Source organism: Vipera berus (assembly GCF_964194415.1).
Source record: "Vipera berus genome assembly, chromosome: 1".
In the NCBI taxonomy this organism is placed as follows: domain Eukaryota; kingdom Metazoa; phylum Chordata; class Lepidosauria; order Squamata; family Viperidae; genus Vipera; species Vipera berus.
The window spans coordinates 275,503,221-275,524,215 of NC_138202.1; the positions used below are offsets into that span (position 1 = coordinate 275,503,221).

At 40.9% G+C, this 20,995-nt stretch overlaps 1 protein-coding gene across 1 annotated transcript in view; it reads right to left on the reverse strand.

The window, feature by feature from the left end:
- The window catches only part of SYNE1 (spectrin repeat containing nuclear envelope protein 1), a gene marked incomplete at its 5' end in the record, with an annotated part of 342,823 nt that overhangs the window by 273,809 nt on the left and 48,019 nt on the right, over window positions 1-20,995 (reverse strand). The window contains 6 exons of the mRNA XM_081315102.1: window positions 5,350-5,514; window positions 13,955-14,092; window positions 14,407-14,511; window positions 15,884-15,993; window positions 16,147-16,343; window positions 17,011-17,189. Of these exons, the coding sequence (XP_081171228.1) occupies window positions 5,350-5,514; window positions 13,955-14,092; window positions 14,407-14,511; window positions 15,884-15,993; window positions 16,147-16,343; window positions 17,011-17,189 (894 nt within the window). The remainder of the gene's footprint in view (window positions 1-5,349; window positions 5,515-13,954; window positions 14,093-14,406; window positions 14,512-15,883; window positions 15,994-16,146; window positions 16,344-17,010; window positions 17,190-20,995) is intronic.

Consider the following 20,995-nt stretch of genomic DNA (forward strand, 5'->3'; position numbering starts at 1 on the left):
GGGTTTGTTTGCCCATGGTAAAGAGTCCCAGCAAGGGTTTGTGATCTGTAAAGATGGTGAATTCCCTACCATATAAGTAATCATGGAATTTTTTAACCCCTGCAACAATGGCTACTGCCTCCTTATCGATTTGGGCATAATTTCTCTCTGCCCTTGATAATGTCCTTGAGTAATATGCTATTGGTTTCTGGACCCCTCCTTCCTCTAAGTGGCTAAGCACTGCGCCAACCCCATAAGGGGAGGCGTTACATGCAATACAAATTGGTTTGTGCTCATTATAATGGGTGATAGTTGAATTGTTGGATAGTAGCTCTTTTAGGTTCCTGAAACAGCTTTCATGGAGTGTTGTCCACTCCCAAGGGGCATTCTTATCCAGTAGTCTATGTAAAGGCTCTGCTTTAGCTGCTTTCTGGGGAAGGAAGGTGTGGTAAAAATTTAAGAGCCCCAAGAAAGCTTGCAACTCTGCTTTATTTTTTGGAGAAGGAGCCCTTTTAATAGCTCGTACCTTGGATTCTGTTGGATGGATCCCTTGTGCATCTATCCTGTAGCCCAAGAATTCTGTGGATGTTACCCCGATTGAACATTTTTCTTTTTTTAGCTTTAATCCTGTGGCGCGAAATCTGCTAAGTACCGTTCGCAGTCTCTCTGCCAGTGCCTCTTCATTTTCCCCAGCTATAAGGATGTCATCAAAATAAGGACACACACCCGGGATGCCTTTAAAAGTTCGTTCCATGACTTCCTGGAAGATCCTAGGCGCGGCAGAAATGCCAAACTGCAGTCTGTGAACTTTGAAAGCCCCACGGTGTGTAACTATCGTTTGCGCATCTGCCGTCTCCCTGGCAACCAGGAGCTGCAAGTAAGCATGCGCGAGATCGAGCTTGGAGAAGATGGCGCCGGACTGAATGGCAGAGAGGACATGCTTCACTGAAGGAACAGGGTAAGCATGTGGGTTCAGGGCGCAGTTGAGGGTGGCCTTGTAGCCTGCGCAAATGCGCACCTCACCGTTAGGTTTCACGGGGGTGACAATAGGGGTCTCCCAGGTTCCCCCTTCCACAGGTTCTAGCACCCCTAGTTTTACTAAGTGTTCCAGTTCATCCTCAATTTTTTGTTTGAGGGTGAACGGAACTCTTCTGGCTTTAATTCTTACAGGGAGGACGTCAGGTTTTAATTTTAGGGAAATTGGGGGCCCTGTGTACCTTCCCAGGGAGCCATCGAATACATCTGCAAATTGTTTGCAGACGGATTCGAGGCTTTTGGCCTGGGTAAGATGGACTCCCCCTAACCAGATACCCAAGGCCTCGAACCAGTTAAGTCCCACTAAGCTGGACCCCTTCCCCTGGGTGACTAAAACTTCAAGTGGGCCCTGGAATTCCCTGAAACTAACATTTAGTGTAGCTATCCCTTTAAGCTTAATTGGGGCCTGTTGGAAGTCAGCCAATCTCATTAGGGTTGGTTTTAGGGGAATTCTCTGTTTGCTGAGGCCACAAATTGAATTGTAGGTCTCCATGGAAATTATGGAGACCGAGGAGCCTGAGTCCACCTCCATTTCGCAGGGGATTCCCTGCAAATGCACTTTGATTCTTATCTTGGGCCTCAGCAACTGGTGAACATTTGAACAGCTATCTGGTTTTCCCAGCCAGTTAGTGGTCTGTACTAAGGGCCAGGGGGGCTCTGTGCATGGGGTGTAGGGGTTCGCCGTACCTGGTAGGGTTGAATCCAGGTCATTGATGTTCCCTCGGTTCCGGCTGTGACAGACGGTGCAGATGTGCCCGGTCTTGCCGCACTCATGGCATTTGGCATTCCTGAACTTGCAGGATGCCCATGGGTGGGCTGCTCCGCAGCTGGTGCATCTCAGACTGGTGTTCGACGTGCAGGGGTTTTGATAGGTAGATGTCTGTGGGTTGCTTGGTCCCTTCCCGGCACCGCGCTGTGCCAGAGGTTTTCTGTAGTTCTGCTGGATGGCGTCAATTCTGTTGTCGGGATCTGTGATTTCTTCTTCATTGTCAGCTGAATTACTATGGTGGATTGACCCGTTGGGCCCGTTGGTGGGCTGGTCTTGTGTTTTCTCGTGAGTAGTTTCGTACGCTCGGATCTCACTGACGACCGGTCCCGGATCCTGTCTTCCAGGTCCGGGAAGTGTCACCATCGAGTGGCGTGTCGTACAGCCGCAACGAAGTCTGTTGCGGCTTCCCCTGCATGTTGGGTCCGCTGGGCGAACCAAAGTCGCCAGTATAGCTCTGAGCGAGCTGGTATGAAGTGCTTATTCAGCATGTCAGTCAGGTCCGCATAAGGGACGGTGTTGACTGGGTCCGCGTTACAGAGGCCGGTGGTGATGTCGTAGACGGCAGGTCGGCTGAGGCATAGTAAAGCTGCAGCCTTCAGGCGGTCTTCAGTTATTTTATTGAATAGAAGGTACCCTTCTACCTGCCCCAAGTGCGATTCCCATTGCTCGGGGTATTTGATGTCGAATTCTCTGATCTGTCCCAACGATGTCATGCTGTCCCGGTGACTACTGCTTCATGGATTTTGTGGGGCTATATTCCCCAGTGACTTCAGCTCAGTGACGGTCAGCTCGTGACTTCGCTCCGTATCTTAGCTCCGTGAAGCAGTACCACCTTCGTCGCCAGATGTATTGTTTTATGGCGGGTTCCTGGTCAAAAAGGGACAGCAGGCTTGGGGTGCGATCAGCTGTTTATTTCTTCTCCACAGGAATGCTTTAGCGCGTTTTAAAACCCCCTTATATAGTCGCACTGGCAAGCTCCTGGCCAATCCCTGTCCATGGATTCTCCCGCCGCTTTCATTCTAGACCAATCCCCGGGCGACCGCATGTGGAACTGTCAGCTCGTAGCTGTTATCGGTAGCTGTCAGCAGTAGCCGCGTGTGGAGCTGACAGCTGTCAAGAACTGTCAAACTTGCGATCTTCTATTGTAACCATTAAATGACTTTTAACAAACATATATTACAAAGTGGATGGAGGTACTTGCAAGTCCCGCCCCAACTATGGCGAGAAGCTGCAACTGTGTCTGGGGCTGAGAAGGAACCAAAGAGGCGTGGTGGCTGGGCTGCTTTGCGGCCCACTAACTTTGGGTTTCTCCTTTGATTGGGGGTGCATGGCCTGACTCTGGCCAAAATGCAAATCCCTCTCTAAGCAAGGATTGGGAGGCTGAAGGCCTCCTTCTCTGTGGCCAAGCAGTTCTAAAATTGATGTGCTGCTGCTGGAGATAAGAATCAAAACAGAGCAAAACAAGCGCAGTCCACCATGGTTGATTGCAAAGTTTTCCTCAGATTTTCTATCCCTTGTTGTTGTTGTTAGTTGCGAAGTCGTGTCCGACCCATCGCGACCCTATGGACAACGTTCCTCCAGGCCTTCCATCTTCTGGAGTCCATTTAAGCTTACGCCTACTGCTTCAGTGACTCCATCCAGCCACCTCATTCTCTGTCGTCCCCTTCTTCTATTGCCCTCAATCTTTCCCAGCATTAGGCTCTTCTCCAGTGAGTCCTTCCTTCTCATTAGGTGGTCAAAGGATTTGAGTTTTAGCTTCAGGATCTGGCCTTCTAAAGAGCAGTCAGGGTTGATCTCCTCTAGGATTGACCGATTTGATCGCCTTGCAGTCCAAGGGACTCACAGGAGTCTTCTCCAGCACCATAGTTCAAAGGCTTCAATTCTTTGGCGCTCAGTCTTTCTTATGGTCCAACTTTCACTGCCATACATTGCAACTGGGAAGACCATAGCCTTGACTATATGCACTTTTGTTGACAGGGTGATGTCTCTTCTTTTTAGTGTGCTGTCTAGATTTGCCATGGCTTTCCTCCCAAGGAGCAAGCGTCTTTTAATTTCTTGACTTCAGTCCCCATCTGCAGTGATCTTGGAGCCCAGGAAAATAAAATCTGTCACTACCTTCATTTCTTCCCCATCTATTTGCCAGGAATTGAGAGGGCCAGATGCCATGATCTTGGTTTTCTTAATGTTTAGTTTCAACCCAAGTTTTGCACTCTCCTTCTTCACTCGCAACAAGAGGCTCTTTAGTTCCTCTTCACTTTCTGCTATTAGAGTGGTATCATCTGCATATCTTAGGTTGTTGATGTTCCTTCCGGCAATCTTAATTCCAACTTTTGATTCATCTAGCCCTGCCTTTCTCATGATGTGCTCTGCATATAAGTTAAATAGGCAAGGCGACAGTATACAGCCTTGCCGGACTCCTTTCCCAATTTTGAACCAATCAGTGGTTCCGTGTCCAGTTCTCACTGTTGCTTCTTGGCCCGCATATAGGTTTCTCAAGAGACAAATAAGATGGTATGGTATGCCCATCTCTTTAAGGACTTGACACAGTTTGTTATGATCCACACAATCAAAGGCTTTAGCATAGTCAATGAAGCAGAAGTAGATGTTTTTCTGGAACTCTCTAGCATTTTCCATGATCCAGCGTATGTTAGCAATTTGATCTCTAGTTCCTCTGCCTCTTCGAAATCCTGCCTGTACTTCTGGTAGTTCTCGATCCACGTACTGCTGGAGTGTATCCCTTACTCAGCTATTAAAATCACATTGGCAAGGTCTGTACTAAATACCTAGCTGCAAACTACTCAATCTTGTGCAATCCAAGTCCACATTCTAGAGGTAAGAGGATGTAGTAACAGGAGAGAGCTGCAAAATTGATAAGTTATTTGTTCTTGTCTTTAGCAGCAATAACTACGTTCTTTGACGACTTTGCTAGCAACCTGCAGGCTGTGAACTTTCCTCTCCTCCTGGGGGAAAGAATTCAGAAGTGGTAGTTTATTTTTCCTAATTATAGTATACCTTGTTGGTTTTTTTAAGGAGCTTATGAGAAAAAGATGTGTCTGAAAATTAAAGGATATATCAGCTGAGTTGTGAGACAGGAAAGGGAAGTACATGCACTTATACACTTCCAGTTGTGGACAGGTATGCCAATAATATTCTGACTGGACACTTGCATGATCTCAGGGACCAAAGATTATCTTCATTCTTTACAGGGTGGTATTGTGGATTAACTAAATTTTTCTGGATTCTCATTTTAAGGTGAGTATCCTGAGCTATGGAGGTCTTCTTAATACATAATAATAAAATAATGAGAACTAAAGGCTCAAAGGGAAGGCAGGTTAGAAAGAACAAGACCTTTTGGGGTCTTCAACTCCCTTCCTGTTAAGAGTTCCTTAATAAGGTTTGTTCTTCCTTCCTAACATCAATAAAGGTGGTTTATTATGGTCATAGACCAGCAGGCCCACTTTATTTGTTTACATCATATCAGAAGTCATTCATACTTTCAAACCCTCATGCTCCCATACATGTAATAAAAATTAGAAATAATATCATTTAGCTGAAAATATACAAACTTTATGCTGTTCAAGTTTCCGATGTAACATATCTGCAGTTTCCTCATGAGATTGTTGAAGGGAGATTTCTTCTCTAACAGAGGTCTCAGCCCTACAAAGCCAGGCTGCGATAGGGCCCAGAGGTGCAGGAAGAGATTTATCAAGATACAAGTGCCATTCAAAAAGCTGGAAAACAGAACATTAAGAGAACTGGAATTCCATTTCCAAGCTTTATTTTGTTCCCTAAATATGCAGTAGAGCATCAAAAGAATTGCAGAAAGGGATATACTGAGGAATTTTGAGTGAATTTGAAAACCGTATAACAAACACCTATTGAGTTTAGTTTATAAAGTACTGGTAAAATATGATTCAGAAGGCAAATATGCTAAATATTTATATTATATTATGAAAATTTGAATATAGTATTAAAGATGCATAAATAAAAAGATTATTAAAGATGCAAAGTTGGAATTTCAATGGAAAAATATTAACTGATTGTGAAGATAGGGCTCGCAACTTGGGAGTCCTCCTAGATTCACAGCTTACTTTGGAAGACCACATGGTGGCCGTGACTAGGGGGGCCTTCGCCCAGGTTCGCCTGGTCCGCCAGTTGCGGCCCTATCTAGACTGGTATGCCCTATGTACGGTCACTCATGCGCTCGTGACCTCTCGCCTGGACTACTGCAACGCTCTCTACATGGGGCTGCCCTTGAGGACCACCCGGAGGCTCCAACTGGTACAGAATGCAGCTGCGAGAGTTGTATTGGGAGTCTCCCAATACTCCCATGTTACACCTCTGCTCCGTGAGCTGCATTGGTTACCAGTTGTCTTCCGGGTGAGATTCAAGGTACTGATAATGGTGTTTAAGGCCCTACATGGCATGGGTCCGGAGTACCTTAGGGAGCACCTGCTGCCGGCATCAACTTCCCTCCGCCCTGTGCGTTCCCACAGAGAGGGCCTCCTCAGGGTGCCACCGATCAGAGAATGCCGGTTGGTGGCCCCCAGGGGGAGGTCCTTCTCTGTGGGCGCCCCGGAACTATGGAATTGGTTGCCGGTTGAGCTCCGGATGGCGCCCGACCTTCGCTCCTTCCGTCGCGAGCTGAAGACACATTTATTTGAACAAGCCGGCTTGGCTTGATGGGGGATGGGTTGGGTTTTTTATTGTCATTTTTAATATATGTATTTACTGTTTTTAGTTTGGGCATATGTTTTATTTTTTTAACTTTTGTATTTTTGTATTTTTTATATGTCTGCCCTGTTCACCGCCCTGAGTCCTTCGGGAGAAGGGCAGTATATAAATAAATTATTATTATTATTATTATTATTATTATTATTATTATTATTATTATTATTATTATTATTATTATTATTATTATTATTATTATTATAAAATGGTATAAAATGTTTTATCATTACTATATATAACCTACTTCCGATTCCTAAAATGGACAACTTTTTAACAAATGCTAGAAAGGTAATGAAAGATTAGATTATCATTCCATGTGTGGTGGCATTCCTGTAAAATCCAACAATTCTGAAAAATGATTCATAGTAGAACAGAACAAATATTGACAATTGAGATCTTAATTCGATCTGAGATATTCCTCTGAAATATATCAAACTAGTTCTGTTTGTGTAACAGCTGCAACAATTTTCTAGGTTACTGTTGCTTGATTCCTTCTTTGGAAAAATGGTTAACTAAATTATGTGACTATTCCTTATTGTTGAAAATAATTTTATATTTAAAAGTCTGACAAAGGATTCAATTCTAATTAGATTCAATTCTAAACAGAATCTATTTTTGGAATATAACTGTCAAGCAATAACATTCGATGTTAGTTTTCATATGTCGGAAACTTGACATCAACTTTATATGTGAATTTGCACCAACCCCACATTTGAGGTCTTTTACATATATAATTTAGATTTTTAATCTCATGAAAATGTTGACTTTGAATATTGATTTAATCTTGCATAGTTTATAATTTTAGTTAGTGATTTATACTGTGTTAACCAGGTATTTTTAGTTTAAATCTTAAGAAGGACTTTTGACTTTTGTATTAAAAATTGCCATGATTTATTTTACAATAATCAATAATATTCTAAAATAGCAGTCTTTATGATATTTAAACATTTAGCTTATCCATCTATATTTCATTATTTGCATTTTGCTCATTTACTTCTTTAATATTTGGTATTTCCTTTTGCTTATGTGTTTTTTATAAATAAGATAATAACAATAGGGCAGCTATACATAATAACAAACCTAAACAGCTGGATTCACACAATTTAAATCAAAAATAAAGAAACCAAATACTGTTGGACTTCCGCTGGCGGCGCGGCGCTGAAGACAGCCTCCCCTGGCTGCCCGCGGCTCAGCTGTTTGTTTTTTCGCCCGAAACAGCGCCGATCAGCTGTTCGGGCGAAATTGAAGCCCCCTCCTCGGGAGAAGAGGAGGGGGTGAGGCCCCAGGTAGGGGTAGAGTTCTCCGAGGCCGCCTGAGCTTCGAGCTTGGGCGGCTGAAGGATCGAACTTCCCCGAAGCCTGGGTTGCTCCCAGCTGGCCGTCGTCTCTGCTCCGAACTTCCTGGAGCAGAGCCAGGCGTCTGCGAACCATCCCTGCCTGAAGAAAGGACTATGATTTAAAGGAGCAGGCAGAGCGGTACAAGAGGAAAAGGTGAAGAGGACTATTTTACTGTACTCTCTAACTTGTTGGACTTTTTAAACTTTAATTGAAAGTGCGTCATAATTGAGGATTAAAAGATGGCGGCTAAACCTCCCTCTAAAACTCTTCGGAGTGGAGGATCCTCGCCGGTGCAACAATCATCACTACAGGCATTGCACCCTCCTGAAGTGCTGACATTGAAGGATTTGCGAGATGCCTTGGATAAACATGCCCAGGTACTTTTGGAATCAATTAATCAATCAATTGCTGATAAATTTGCACAGATGGAGGAGAAATTGGAGAAATTTGAGGAAAGAATGGAAGAGAGGATGGAACAGAAGTACAGCGTGATGAAGGTAGACATTTTGACTTCAGTGCATAAAGTGGCGGAATGTGTGGAAGATTTAGATGAAAAAGTGGATGATTTGGCTCAAAGGAATGCTATACTAGAAGTAAAAGCACGGGAGAATGAAATTGAAAGAGGCAAGTTGGAAAGGGAGTTAAGCCATGCCCAATATTACCAGATGCAGTTTGCTGTCAGAATTAGAGGCTTAAAAGAGAATGTTAAAGAAGATTTAAAGCAGCTGATCTCTGAGGCTCTCGAAGGGGTATTGAACCAGCCAGCATCTGAAATAAGAGCAGCTATGGATAAAGTGTTTCGGGTGAATTCATGGATTGCCAGACAGAGAAAGTTGCCTAGAGATGTGGTGGTTTATTTTGCAAAAAGAGAAATTAGAGATCAAGTTATACAAGCTGCCTATGATGCTAAGGTTGTGATTGCTGAACAAGAAGTCTTGGTTTTAAAAGAAATTCCTCCAAGGATTTTAAGGGGAAGAAAGGACTATACATTTCTTGTGCAAGAGCTCAAGCAAAGAGATATAAGGTTCAGATGGGAGATTCCAGAGGGGCTGATGGTGATGTATGAAGGTAAAAGGTATAGGCTGATTACTGTGAAACAAGCACGTGATTTCTACAATAATGTCTTAAAAGCAACCCCATTAACGCTCCTGGAAGCTGGAAAGGGATCTGGAGAAGAAGAACAACAAGAGGAGGAAACAGAGGAAAATGGTGCTGGAGGAGATCAAGCTACAATCTCTTTGGATGATCCTAGAGAGCAAAGAGTGACGCGTGCTGCTTTAAAACGAGCAAAGAAAATAAAAGAACAAGATCAGCAAAAGTCTTCAGATTCTTCACATCGCATTCATAGCCAAGCTGTGGGAGGAGCACGGCCTAAAGTAACCAGTCCTATCAAAGCTCGAGTAACCAGTCCAAGAGCTTCTCGAGGATATACATGGCAACTAAATTTTTAACCTGGAATGTTAATGGACTAAACTCACCGCAGAAGAGGAAGAAAGTTTTTCAATATTTAAAACAATTTAAGATAGATGTTATATGCCTGCAAGAAACGCATATTAGAGTTTTGGATCAAAAGTATTTATTGAACTCGAGGCTGGGTACGCAATTTGTTGCTTCTGCAGAGAATAAGAAAAATGGAGTGGTTGTTTATGTTAAAAGTGCCTTAACAGCGGACCTAATTGAAGCAGATAAGCATGGAAGATATGTTATGATCGAGCTGTTGTTTGAAGGTAAAAAGACGCTTTTAGTTGGATTATATGCTCCAAATCAACAACAAGCTGACTTTTTTAGTTTACTTCATACAAAGCTTACCCAGTTGGATTATAAATCCTTTATTTTTATGGGGGACTGGAATGGAGTTATGGATGTACAGTTGGATAAGGCTGGAGCCTTTAAACGCATTCCAAGTCACGCTAGACTGCCTAAATCTTTTTTTGAAATGAAGGATGACCTGGAATTGCGAGATATTTGGCGTGAGAGACATTTGCGGGAAAAGGATTATACATTTTATTCTGATAGACACCAATCTTTTTCGAGGATTGATTTTATTTTGTTGACTAATGATCTTCTTTTGAGAACTAAAAAGGTGAAAATCTGCGCAAGAATTATCTCTGATCACAGTCCAGTGTGGTTGGAGATTGATAAGGAAAGAGGAGATAGACGCTCATGGCGCGTAAATGAGAATTTGTTTAGAAATCAGAGAAATGTGGAAGAATGCAAACAGCGGATGAAGGATTTTTTTGAGATGAATATGAATAAGGGTACCTCTATGGATATGGTTTGGGATGCTAGCAAGGCCTATATGAGAGGGGTGTTGATATATATGAATAATAGACATAGACGTGCAGTGGAAACTAGAAGGAAAGAACTGGAGAATGAAATAAAGGAAAAAGAAAAGGCTTTGATTTTGAACCCAGAGGAGGTGAAGATCAAGGAGGCTATTAGACTGTTACGAGGACAATTTGATAAATTAATGGCTGATCAAGTGGCGACCAATCTGCGGTTTGCTAGGCATAATACTTTTTGCAATGCTAATAAGCCAGGCAGATGGTTGGCTTATAGACTGAGGAAAAAACAAAGGGCATCTAATATAGATAAGATTGAGCATAAAGGAAGGGTTGTGTATCAACAGAATCTTATTAAGGATGCCTTTGTGGATTTTTATTCGAAATTATATACTAAAGAGGACATTAATGCAAAAGATATTGATACGTATTTGGAGAAGGCTAGCATCCCGGTTCTTACGCAAGTACAAAAAGAGGGGATTAACCAACTAATTACAGAAGAAGAAATTTTTACAGCTATTAAGGAACTGAAGGTGGATAAAGCACCAGGCACTGATGGCTTGACTGCGGCCTATTATAAAAACTTACAATTAGAGATGATAAAACCGTTAAAGGAACTGTTCCAGACAATCCAGAGGGGGGGAAAGGTGCCCCCATCTTGGAGAACAGCTTTTATCTCTTTGATTCCGAAGGAAGACCAGGATGCTACTTTAGTTAAAAATTACAGACCGATATCGCTTTTAAATACAGATTATAAGATATTTGCTAAGGTTTTGGCTAACAGACTGATGAGGGTTCTGCAACAGGTGATTCATGGGGACCAAACGGGGTTTATTAGTGGAAGACAAATGAAAACTAATGTGAGACATATAGTTGATGTGTTAGAGTTTTTGGAAAGGCACAACCAGATCTCTGCTGCGCTAATCTTTTTAGATGCTGAAAAGGCTTTTGATCAATTGAACTGGCAATTTTTGTTGAAAGTTTTAGACAAAATGGATTTTGGGGAAAAATTTTTACAACCGATTAGGGCATTATACCAAAAACAAACTGCCCGAATTATAGTTAACAATAGTTTGACAACAGTATGTAATATTGAGAAGGGCACAAGGCAAGGCTGTCCGCTATCGCCCTTGTTATTTATATTAACATTAGAGATATTATTGGTTAAGATTCGGAATTCGGAAAAAATTAAGGGGATACAAGTTGGAGATCAGGATTACAGATTGAGAGCATTTGCAGATGATCTGGTTGTTATAGTGACCCAGCCAGAGAACTCTGTTGTGGACCTGATGGAGATAATAACACAATATGGGAAGGTTTCTGGATTTAAAGTAAATATACAGAAAACTAAAATTTTGGCTAGAAATATGACAGTTTCGCAGAAGGCTCTCCTAGAAGGATTAACTGGATTTGAGATTGTTAAAAGGGTTAAATATTTGGGGGTGATTTTGTCGCCCTCTAATACAAAGCTATATAAAAATAATTATGAAAAGTTTTGGGGGAAAATTCAAAAAGAACTGGAGAGTTGGGAAAAATTGCAATTGTCTTTGTTGGGACGGATTGCAGCAGTGAAAATGAATGTCCTGCCCAAATTTTTATTCTTATTTCAAATGATACCGATTCTTAAGAAAGACTCTAACTTGGAGGAATGGCAGCGTGGTATCAATAAATTTGTGTGGGCAGGGAAAAAGCCACGAGTTAAACTTTAGATTATGCAGGATACTCGTGAGAGAGGTGGCCTTAAAATGCCTAATTTTAAATTATATTATGAAGCTGCTGCACTAGTAGGAATAAGTGATTGGATTAATTTGACACAATCGAGGTTATTAAATCTTGAGGGCCATGATCTGTTGTTTGGCTGGCATGCATATTTGGTGTATGATAAGAAGGTAGATACTGTGTTTAGAATGCATATTTTAAGACAGGCATTGCTGAGAGTTTGGAAGAAGTATAGACATAAGTTAAGCAGCAAGATACCATTGTGGGCAATCCCAAAACACGCAATAGAAAATATACATGCTGGTTTCAAACATGATGAGACTACTTACAAGGAAATTTTAAGTTTGGAAAGGAATATTTGGTGCTTGAAATCATATAGTTTCTTGCGAGAAGAGAAGGTTGTTCAGACTTGGTTTCAATATATTCAGTTACAGGCCAGGTGGAAAGAAGACCAAAAAAATGGATTTGCAACGACTGATGAAAATTTGATAAAGCAAATTAGAAATCAAGGACCAGCACATATTAAACGGATATATCTTGCATTGATAGAGATCGATTCAGAAACAGAGCTTGTTAAGGATTGTATGATAAAATGGGCCCAAAACATTCAGGAAGTTATTACAATGGACACGTGGGAAAAGATCTGGGTGAGGAATGTAAAATTCACTCAAGCTCAAAGTTTAAGAGAGAACTTTTACAAAATGTTTTATAGATGGCATCTAGATCCTAAAAAGCTTGCAAGTAGGTATCCGAATTATCAGCCTAAATGTTGGAGGTGTGGTGATGAAGAGGCAACATATTTTCACATATGGTGGACATGTAAAAAGGTCAAGGCTTTTTGGATAAAAGTCTGGTGGAATATGCAGAAGATTTTTAAACGGAGGATAAAGTTTTGTCCGCAATTTTTTTTGTTGGGAATAATTGTTGACGCTACAGTTGTGGACTCTAAGTTGATGTTGAATTTAGTTACGGCAGCAAGACTTCTGATAGGTCAATATTGGAAGAAAGAGGAACTGCCGACTATACAAGAGTGGATTTTAAAGGTTTCCGACTTGGCAGAGATGGCGAAGATTTCGGCCTATTTGAAAGATTACTCGCAAGAACATTATATTATGGAATGGAGAAAATGGATTGAGTTTATCCAGAATAAGTATAGGGTCAAGAAGTTTTATCTAGCATTTGAATAAGTCTTCTTTCGTTTTCTTTTTTCTTTTTTTATTTTGTCTTCTATATATATTTAATAATGCTAAGTTTTGTTTGATCCTATATAAGTTAGAGAGTGAGGGATTTTAGAATTTATAGTTGTTAGTATATGGTTGTTTATGATTGCTTTTTTATATATATATACCTTGTATTTAGCTCTGGGAAGTCCGGGGGGGGGAGGGGGGTTAGGGGGAGGTGGGGGGGGAGGAGGGAGGGGGGGAGGGGGGGGAAGGGGGGAGGTAGGGAGGGGAGGAGGGAGGGGGAAGGGGGTTTTTTAAAGGAAAACTGTATTTTTAAAACTTTTCAATAAAAAAAAAAAAAGAAACCAAATACTGTTATACTGTTAGTGTTCCATGAGTCATGGAACAATGATCTTTGCTAAAAATAAGGGTAATTATTTTGCCTTAAGTCAGCCATCAATTGTGACTACAATCTTATCAATGGAGGGGAAAAGATTCTTCAAACTTAAGCAAGAGGTGATTCATGATTTTTTTTTAATCCCATTTATATCCCGCCCTTCTCCAAAGACTCAGGGCGGCTTACAATTTAAGCACAAATCAATGTGCTTAGCACATTGATTTGTGCTTACCAATTTTGATATAACAAAATTGAAAATGGCACAAGTCATACATTTCTACAAAGGCCTGTAACTTTCTCAGGTTCTGTGCAATGTCATCTTTGTAAATTCATGTTTGGATGTTTTCTTTATTCATTTCTTTAGGAATAAATATTAATGAGCACGAGCTGAAAAATGTACAGCAATTTTTGTTGTTTATGAATAATCTGCTTATTTGAAAAATGCATATTTTAATATGAAATCGGAACACCCGCAAACATCTGGCTTAGCTTTACACACAGGTGAAAATTGGTAGGAAGGCTGTTATGTCTTCTAAACTTACTTGAGAAGTAACTTTGTCCCAGGCTTGCTTCACCAAAGCTTGATCAAGGGAAAGTTTTCCATCCTTTCTTAAAGACTGGACTGCACGTTCAACTTGTTTCTTCTTTGCTTCGTATTGTGCTTTGCAATGTTTGAATGACTGCAAGAAATATGTAAGAACAAGGATACAGTGTTATTTATTCATCTACCAAATTTATAAGGCTCCTGTCCTCAATGTGACTATGGGCAGCATGCAGTATTAAAAAGAGTACAAAAACATAAAGAATCTTTATGAAAAGAAAAAAATGTTCAAGGTTACCAGTTCAAAATCTAAGTTCAGCATTCTTCAGTCCATTGCCTTTTTTTTCTGGACTAAAACTCCTTTACTTTACAGTCATTGTGACTTTTTTTGGCTGATATAGCCTTTCTCAATCACATTCTGTTTTTGTAGTCGAACTAGAAAATCAGAAATACCTGGTATTTTTCTTGTAAGCTTGCTTCCATCATTTGTGTCCTTGACAAGTCTCTTTCAAATTGTTCAATCCAAATTTTCATATCCCTTAGCATCAGTTGATCTTTCTATGACAAATAAAAATAGCACTCAACTCACTACAAAATTGCATGTATTTAACCTATAAAATTCGGACTTTTTTTAAAAAAAACACACCCCATCTTTAAAAAGATCAAGGAATTTGAAAAAAAAACTTTGCAAAACACTAAGTAATATTCTGATGTAAAAATGTATACATGGATTAAGAGTCCAGATAAATTTGGAATATTGACCTTTACTATAAGATTTTGGAATTAACATAAAAAATGAACTACTCATGAAAAACAGATTTTAAGCACAGGAAAAAAAAATACAAGCCTCATGTCAGTTAACACTGGGACTTACAAAATGATATAAAATGTTAAACATCCAAAATAATAGAACTTTGAAGAATGTAGCCAGAGGTTAGTAACTAAATGTCAACACTGACAGTAATGATGTCTGCTTCTATGGATAGAATACGTCTAAAATATGTTAATGAATGAATGACAGATGTGGAACAATTTTATCTAGCAAGATAGAAAAAGAACAGCAAATGAAACTACAAATGACAGCCCAAGAGAAGAATTTGGAAAAGGATATTTTACTAGATATACAAAAGAAAATGGCTGAGGCTTTAAAAAGTAATAAGGGAATACGAATGATAAAACAAGAGAATGACCTTTTGAATATTTTCTTACTGGATCTAGAAAAAAAAATGTTAAAGCCTTGAAAAAGTCTGTGTGATGGGACAAAAAAGAATGGACGAGAAATCAAATACTATTACAATATTAGATTGCATTATAGATTAAGGTTGTTACAAATAAAAGGAAGTTGGTTTATTTAATCAAAGTGAAAATAAGACTTGTTTTGCAATGTTCTGTCAGAACTGAAAAATTTATGTACTATGGATTTATTTATAAATAAGGCATAGGATATGTAATGAAGAGATAATTGTTTAATCCTATAGGGAGTGAAGAGTTATTAAATTTGTTAATGCTTCTTGTAATGAAGATTGGAAATCACTTCTTTATATATTTTCTTTATTACATTCTTTCTTTTTTCTTTTCTTCCTTTTTCCTTCACTTTTGTTTTTCCATCTCTTTTCTTTCTCTAAGTTTAATTTCTATTAATTTTCATTACTGTAATTAAAATTCTTAATACAAATTATATTTTAAAAAGTTGATTAAAAATAGAAAAAATCCCTCAAAATAACTCTTTAAAATTATTTATCATCTTTCCATACTTGTGATCCCAATGAAGCCCACTGTCCCATCTCTTTCCATTTCAAACTCTTTTCCTCCTTTTTTAAAATTCCATTTTTTTCATCCATAGCCCCCATGTTCATTAACTCAAACTATGTCCTTTAAATCTTTACTATTGCATCTGACAATTTTATTGTACATTGTAATTAAAACATACATCTGCCTCCTGTGCATCACTTGCTGCACTATGAGGATCTGGATAATGTTTCAGAAACTGTGCTACATAGGTCATAATTGATTTTTCATCTGGTTTATCCACATCCACATCTGGAAAAAAATGAGGAAAAATTTTAAACAAAATAGAGTAAAAAACAAAACATAAAAACAAATACTGTCTTTGTCACATGTGAAATAAGAGAGATCAAAACATTTATAATTTTTCAAAATTGTTTTAAATTGCACATTAAATGTTACCCTAACCTTCAGGATCAAGAAGTCTTGGGATTCCCAGTTCTGATTCTGCAATTGTAAAGGCCTCTTCCAAATTTTTTTTGTTAGATTGTGTTTTCACCTTTTCCAAATCCACTAGTTCTGGACGGATAGCATGAATAACTGAATGAAAGGCAATACCACTTCTCCAGCTTTGTCCAAAATCCTTCACGTCAATTCCAGTTTGCCTTAACAATAAAAAAAAATAACACACTACTTAACTCAAGAACCTAAAAGGGTAAGATTACAATTAATTTCAGCAACAGTGATTTCTTCATTTAAATTAGTTATAATTTTCTAACTCTTGTATATTGGTTTCCTATGATTATCTCCAAAAATCTTAAATACACTATTGTGTATATTTTTAAAAATCGGTTTGAAATCTACAACTATGAAATTATAAATATTTATAAAGAAGATATTGTGAAACTTTCAAAAAGAACATTATATCCAATTACTGGCTAATTCTACGAACACATTGATAAGGTAAAGAGAATGCAACATCTCAAAGGAGAGGTGGAAACAACCCACCCACATACAATTCCTAGCACTTTGAGATAATGCCAGCAGCACTAGCTGACAAAACTCCTCATGCTGCAAAAAACAGCAGTGACAAAATTAACTCAGTTTGATGCCAAAAAAATTGAAAGCACAATTGAAGGGGCTTAAGGATAAGAATTGCAGTAAGTGTTCTCTCTCCTCAAACTTTGTCACTTCTGCCTTAAAGTAACTTTTACTGAAGTGAAGAACTATGTTTAGGATTTCATCAGGATAAAGTACGTAGAGATTTATTTTTTTTCCAGTTTTCATTCATCTTGCTGATGTAAATAATTCTATTGCACCATGATTGCTTACCTTGCTGCTGTGTACTGCACCCATTTTAACAAAGCCTTCTTTGCATTTCCCTGGACTTTAGTAAAAACCTTCCGCTTGGAGGGTGGGCTGGCAGTCTCACAACTGACAACGCTATCCACAGATGACGTACTACTGCAGAGTGACTGCAACTGTGGCAGGTTGCTGGTAAGTTCCTCTATCTGTATGTAGTAGAAAAATTCTCAGTATATTGTGGGTTGTGGAAATGCCGAGGTTAGCATTTTGTTCAACAGCCGATTAACAGGATATAATAGAATTATTATGAAAAAGTGCAAATCAAAAATTGTTTGACAAGAAACTGCATCCTCAAAAGATGTAGGGCAGATTCAAATTTACCTGCCCCATCCATGGAATTGTATTGGTCAAATGACATTTGTATGCCTAATAGATGAATTAGTACCTTCTCAAAAATACCAAATTTATATGCTTATTATAATTTTTGGTACTGTGCAGGCACTAGGAACAAAGTCTGAAGATCATGACAGTAAGCAATATAAACTCTCACTGAAACCATTAAACACTAATATTTTTATTTATATTCATCTGCAGAGAGCTCCAAATTGGGTTGCAATAGCACTAGCACTTAGACTTATATGCCACTCCACAGTGCTTTACAGGCCTCTCTAAGCAGTTTACAGAGTCAGCATATTACCCTCAATAATCTGGGTCCTTATTTTACCAACCTTGAAAGGATGGAAGGCTGAGTCAACCTTGAGCCAATGAGAATCAAACTGCCAAACTGTTGGCAGTCGACAGTCAGCAGAAGTAGCCTGCAATATTGCATTCTAACCACTGCGCCACCATAGTAATCAACACTGTACTCCAGTTTTTTTAATCTTTCCCCCTGAAAAAGATTCTCTTCTATCGAAACAAGTTCTATTTCATTCCCATTTGTCCTTACTTATTGTTGAGAATTTATGCTTATTTTACATATATGTATTTATGTAAAATAGACAGCGGTTGGAGATCCAGCCGATCTGAATCCGACCGATTGCGACTAAGAGCCTACATTAGGTCTTATCTCGCTGCGATAAGGGAGGCGAGGTCTAATCACTTCGCCACCCTTATCGCGTCCGCAGATAATCGCCCGGCCGCCCTGTTTAGGGTGACTCGTTCCCTCCTGAATCAAGAGGTGAGGGAGGATCCCTTGCAGGGTCGTGCCGAGGAGTTTAACCAACATCTGTCGGACAAAATCGCTCGGATTCGGACCGGTCTGGACTCTGACTGGGCAGAGTCTGACGATCAGGACACGGGCGGTCTTGTCGATATCACCTGGGAGGAGTTTGATTCTGTGACTCCGGAGGAAGTGGACAGGATTATGGGGAGGCTGAGCTCCACCACATGTTTATTGGACCCGTGCCCTTCCTGGCTGGTTTATGCAGCCCGGGAGAGGACGCGCAGCTGGTTCCAGGCAGTTATATCGGCTTCTTTGAGCGAGGGTAGCTTCCCTGCCGTCTTGAAAGAGGCGGTGGTGAGGCCTCTCCTCAAGAAGCCTGCCTTGGACCCAGCTGTATTGAACAACTTTTGTCCGGTCTCCAACCTTCGCTTTCTTGCGAAGGTTGTTGAGAGTGTGGTGGCGCATCAGCTCCCTCTGGTCCTGGATGAAGCGGATTATCTAGACCCATACCAATCGGGTTTCAGGCCCGGGCACAGCACGGAGACGGCATTGGTCGCGCTGGTGAATGATCTCTGGAGGGCTCGGGACAGGGGACATTCCTCTGTTCTAGTCCTATTAGACCTCTCAGCGGCTTTCGATACCATCGGCCATGGTATCTTGCTGCGGCGTCTCAGGGGATTGGGAGTGGGAGGCACGGTTTTACAGTGGTTCTCCTCCTATCTCCAGGGACATTCGCAGTCGGTGTTGACAGGAGGGCAGAGGTTGACCGCAAGGTCTCTCGTTTGTGGAGTTCCTCAGGGGTCGGTCCTCTCGCCTCTCCTGTTCAACATCTATATGAAACCGCTGGGTGAGATCATTCGTGGTTTTGGAGTTGGGTATCATCAGTATGCTGATGATACCCAGCTTTTTCTTTCGACCCCAAACCACCCCAGTGATGCCCTCGACGTGATGTCCCGTTGCCTGGAGGCGGTCCGGGTCTGGATGGGGAGGAACAGACTTCAACTCAACCCCGACAAGACTGAGTGGCTTTGCATACCTTCATCCCGGGTCTATTCGGATATTCCATCTCTTTCTATGGGGGGTGAATTATTACCCCCTGTAGATAGGGCTCGCAACTTGGGAGTCCTCCTAGATTCACGGCTCACCTTGGAAGACCACATAGTGGCTGTGACTAGGGGGGCTTTTGCCCAGGTTCGCCTGGTGCGCCAGTTGCGGCCCTATCTAAGCCGGGGTGATTTATGCACGGTCACTCATGCGCTCATGACCTCTCGTCTAGACTACTGCAACGCTCTCTACATGGGGCTGCCCTTGAGGACCACCCGGAGGCTCCAACTGGTACAGAATGCAGCCGCGAGAGTTGTGTTGGGAGTCTCCCGATACTCCCATGTTACACCTCTGCTCCGTGAGCTGCATTGGTTACCAGTTGTCTTCCGGGTGAGATTCAAGGTACTAGTAATGGTGTTTAAAGCCCTACATGGCAGGGGTCCGGAGTACCTCAGGGAACACCTGCTGCCGGCATCAACCTCCCTGAGCCCTGTGCGTTCCCACAGAGAGGGTCTCCTCAGGGTGCCGCCGATCAGAGAATGTCGATTGGTGGCCCCCAGGGGGAGATCCTTCTCTGTAGGCGCTCCGGAACTTTGGAATCAGTTACCGGTAGAGCTCCAGATGGCGCCGGATCTTCGCTCCTTTCGCCGCGATCTGAAGACGTTTTTGTTTGCACAAGCCGGCCTGGCCTGATGGGGGATTGGTGGGGTTTTATTCTTGTATTTTTATTGTAGTATTTTTGGGTTTTTTTATAAATGTAGTATATTAATTGTTTTAACGGGCAACTATTTAATCTCCTTTTAATATTTGTAACTTTGTATTTTATTCTTGCCCTGTGAACCACCCTGAGTCCTTCGGGAGAAGGGCGGTATAGAAATATTAATATTATATATATATATATATATATATATATATATATATATATATATATATATATATATATATATATATATATATATATATATCCCCTTCATGGATTACTGCCTTGTCGTGGCGAAGGGGCTTGCGTAATTCAATGAAGCTATGAGCTATGCCGTGCAGGGCCACCCAAGACGGACAGGTCATAGCAGAGAGTTCTGACAAAACGTGATCCACTGGAGAAGGAAATGGCAAACCACTCCAGTATCTTTGCCATGAAAACCCTATGGACAGTACCAAAAGGCAAAACGATATGACGCTGGAAGATGAGCCCCTCAGGTCGGAAGGCGTCCAATATGCTACTGGGGAAGAGCAGAGGGCTAGTACTAGTAGCGCCAGAAAGAATGAAGCGACTGGGCCAAAGCCGAAAGGATGCTCAGCTGTGGATATGTCTGGTGGTGAAAGGAAAGTCCAATGCTGTAAAGATTTTTTCTCCATAGGAACCTGGAATGTAAGATCCATGAATCAAGGAAAGCTGGACGTGGTCAAACAAGAGATGACAAGACTGAACATTGACATCTTAGGTATCAGCGAACTAAAATGGACAGGAATGGGTGAATTTAATTCAGATGACCATCAGGTATACTACTGTGGGCAAGAATCCTTCAGAAGAAATGGAGTAGCCTTCATAGTCAATAAAAGAGTAGGAAAAGCAATACTGGGATACAATCCTCAAAATGACAGAATGATCTCAGTTCGAATCCAAGGCAAACCATTCAATATCACAGTAGTCCAAGTCTATGCCCCAACCACCAGTGCTGAAGAGGATGAAATTGACCAGTTCTATGAAGCACTACAGCACCTTATAGAACTAACACCAAAAAATGATGTTCTTATCATCATGGGGGATTGGAATGCTAAAGTAGGAAGCCAAAAGATAACTGGAAT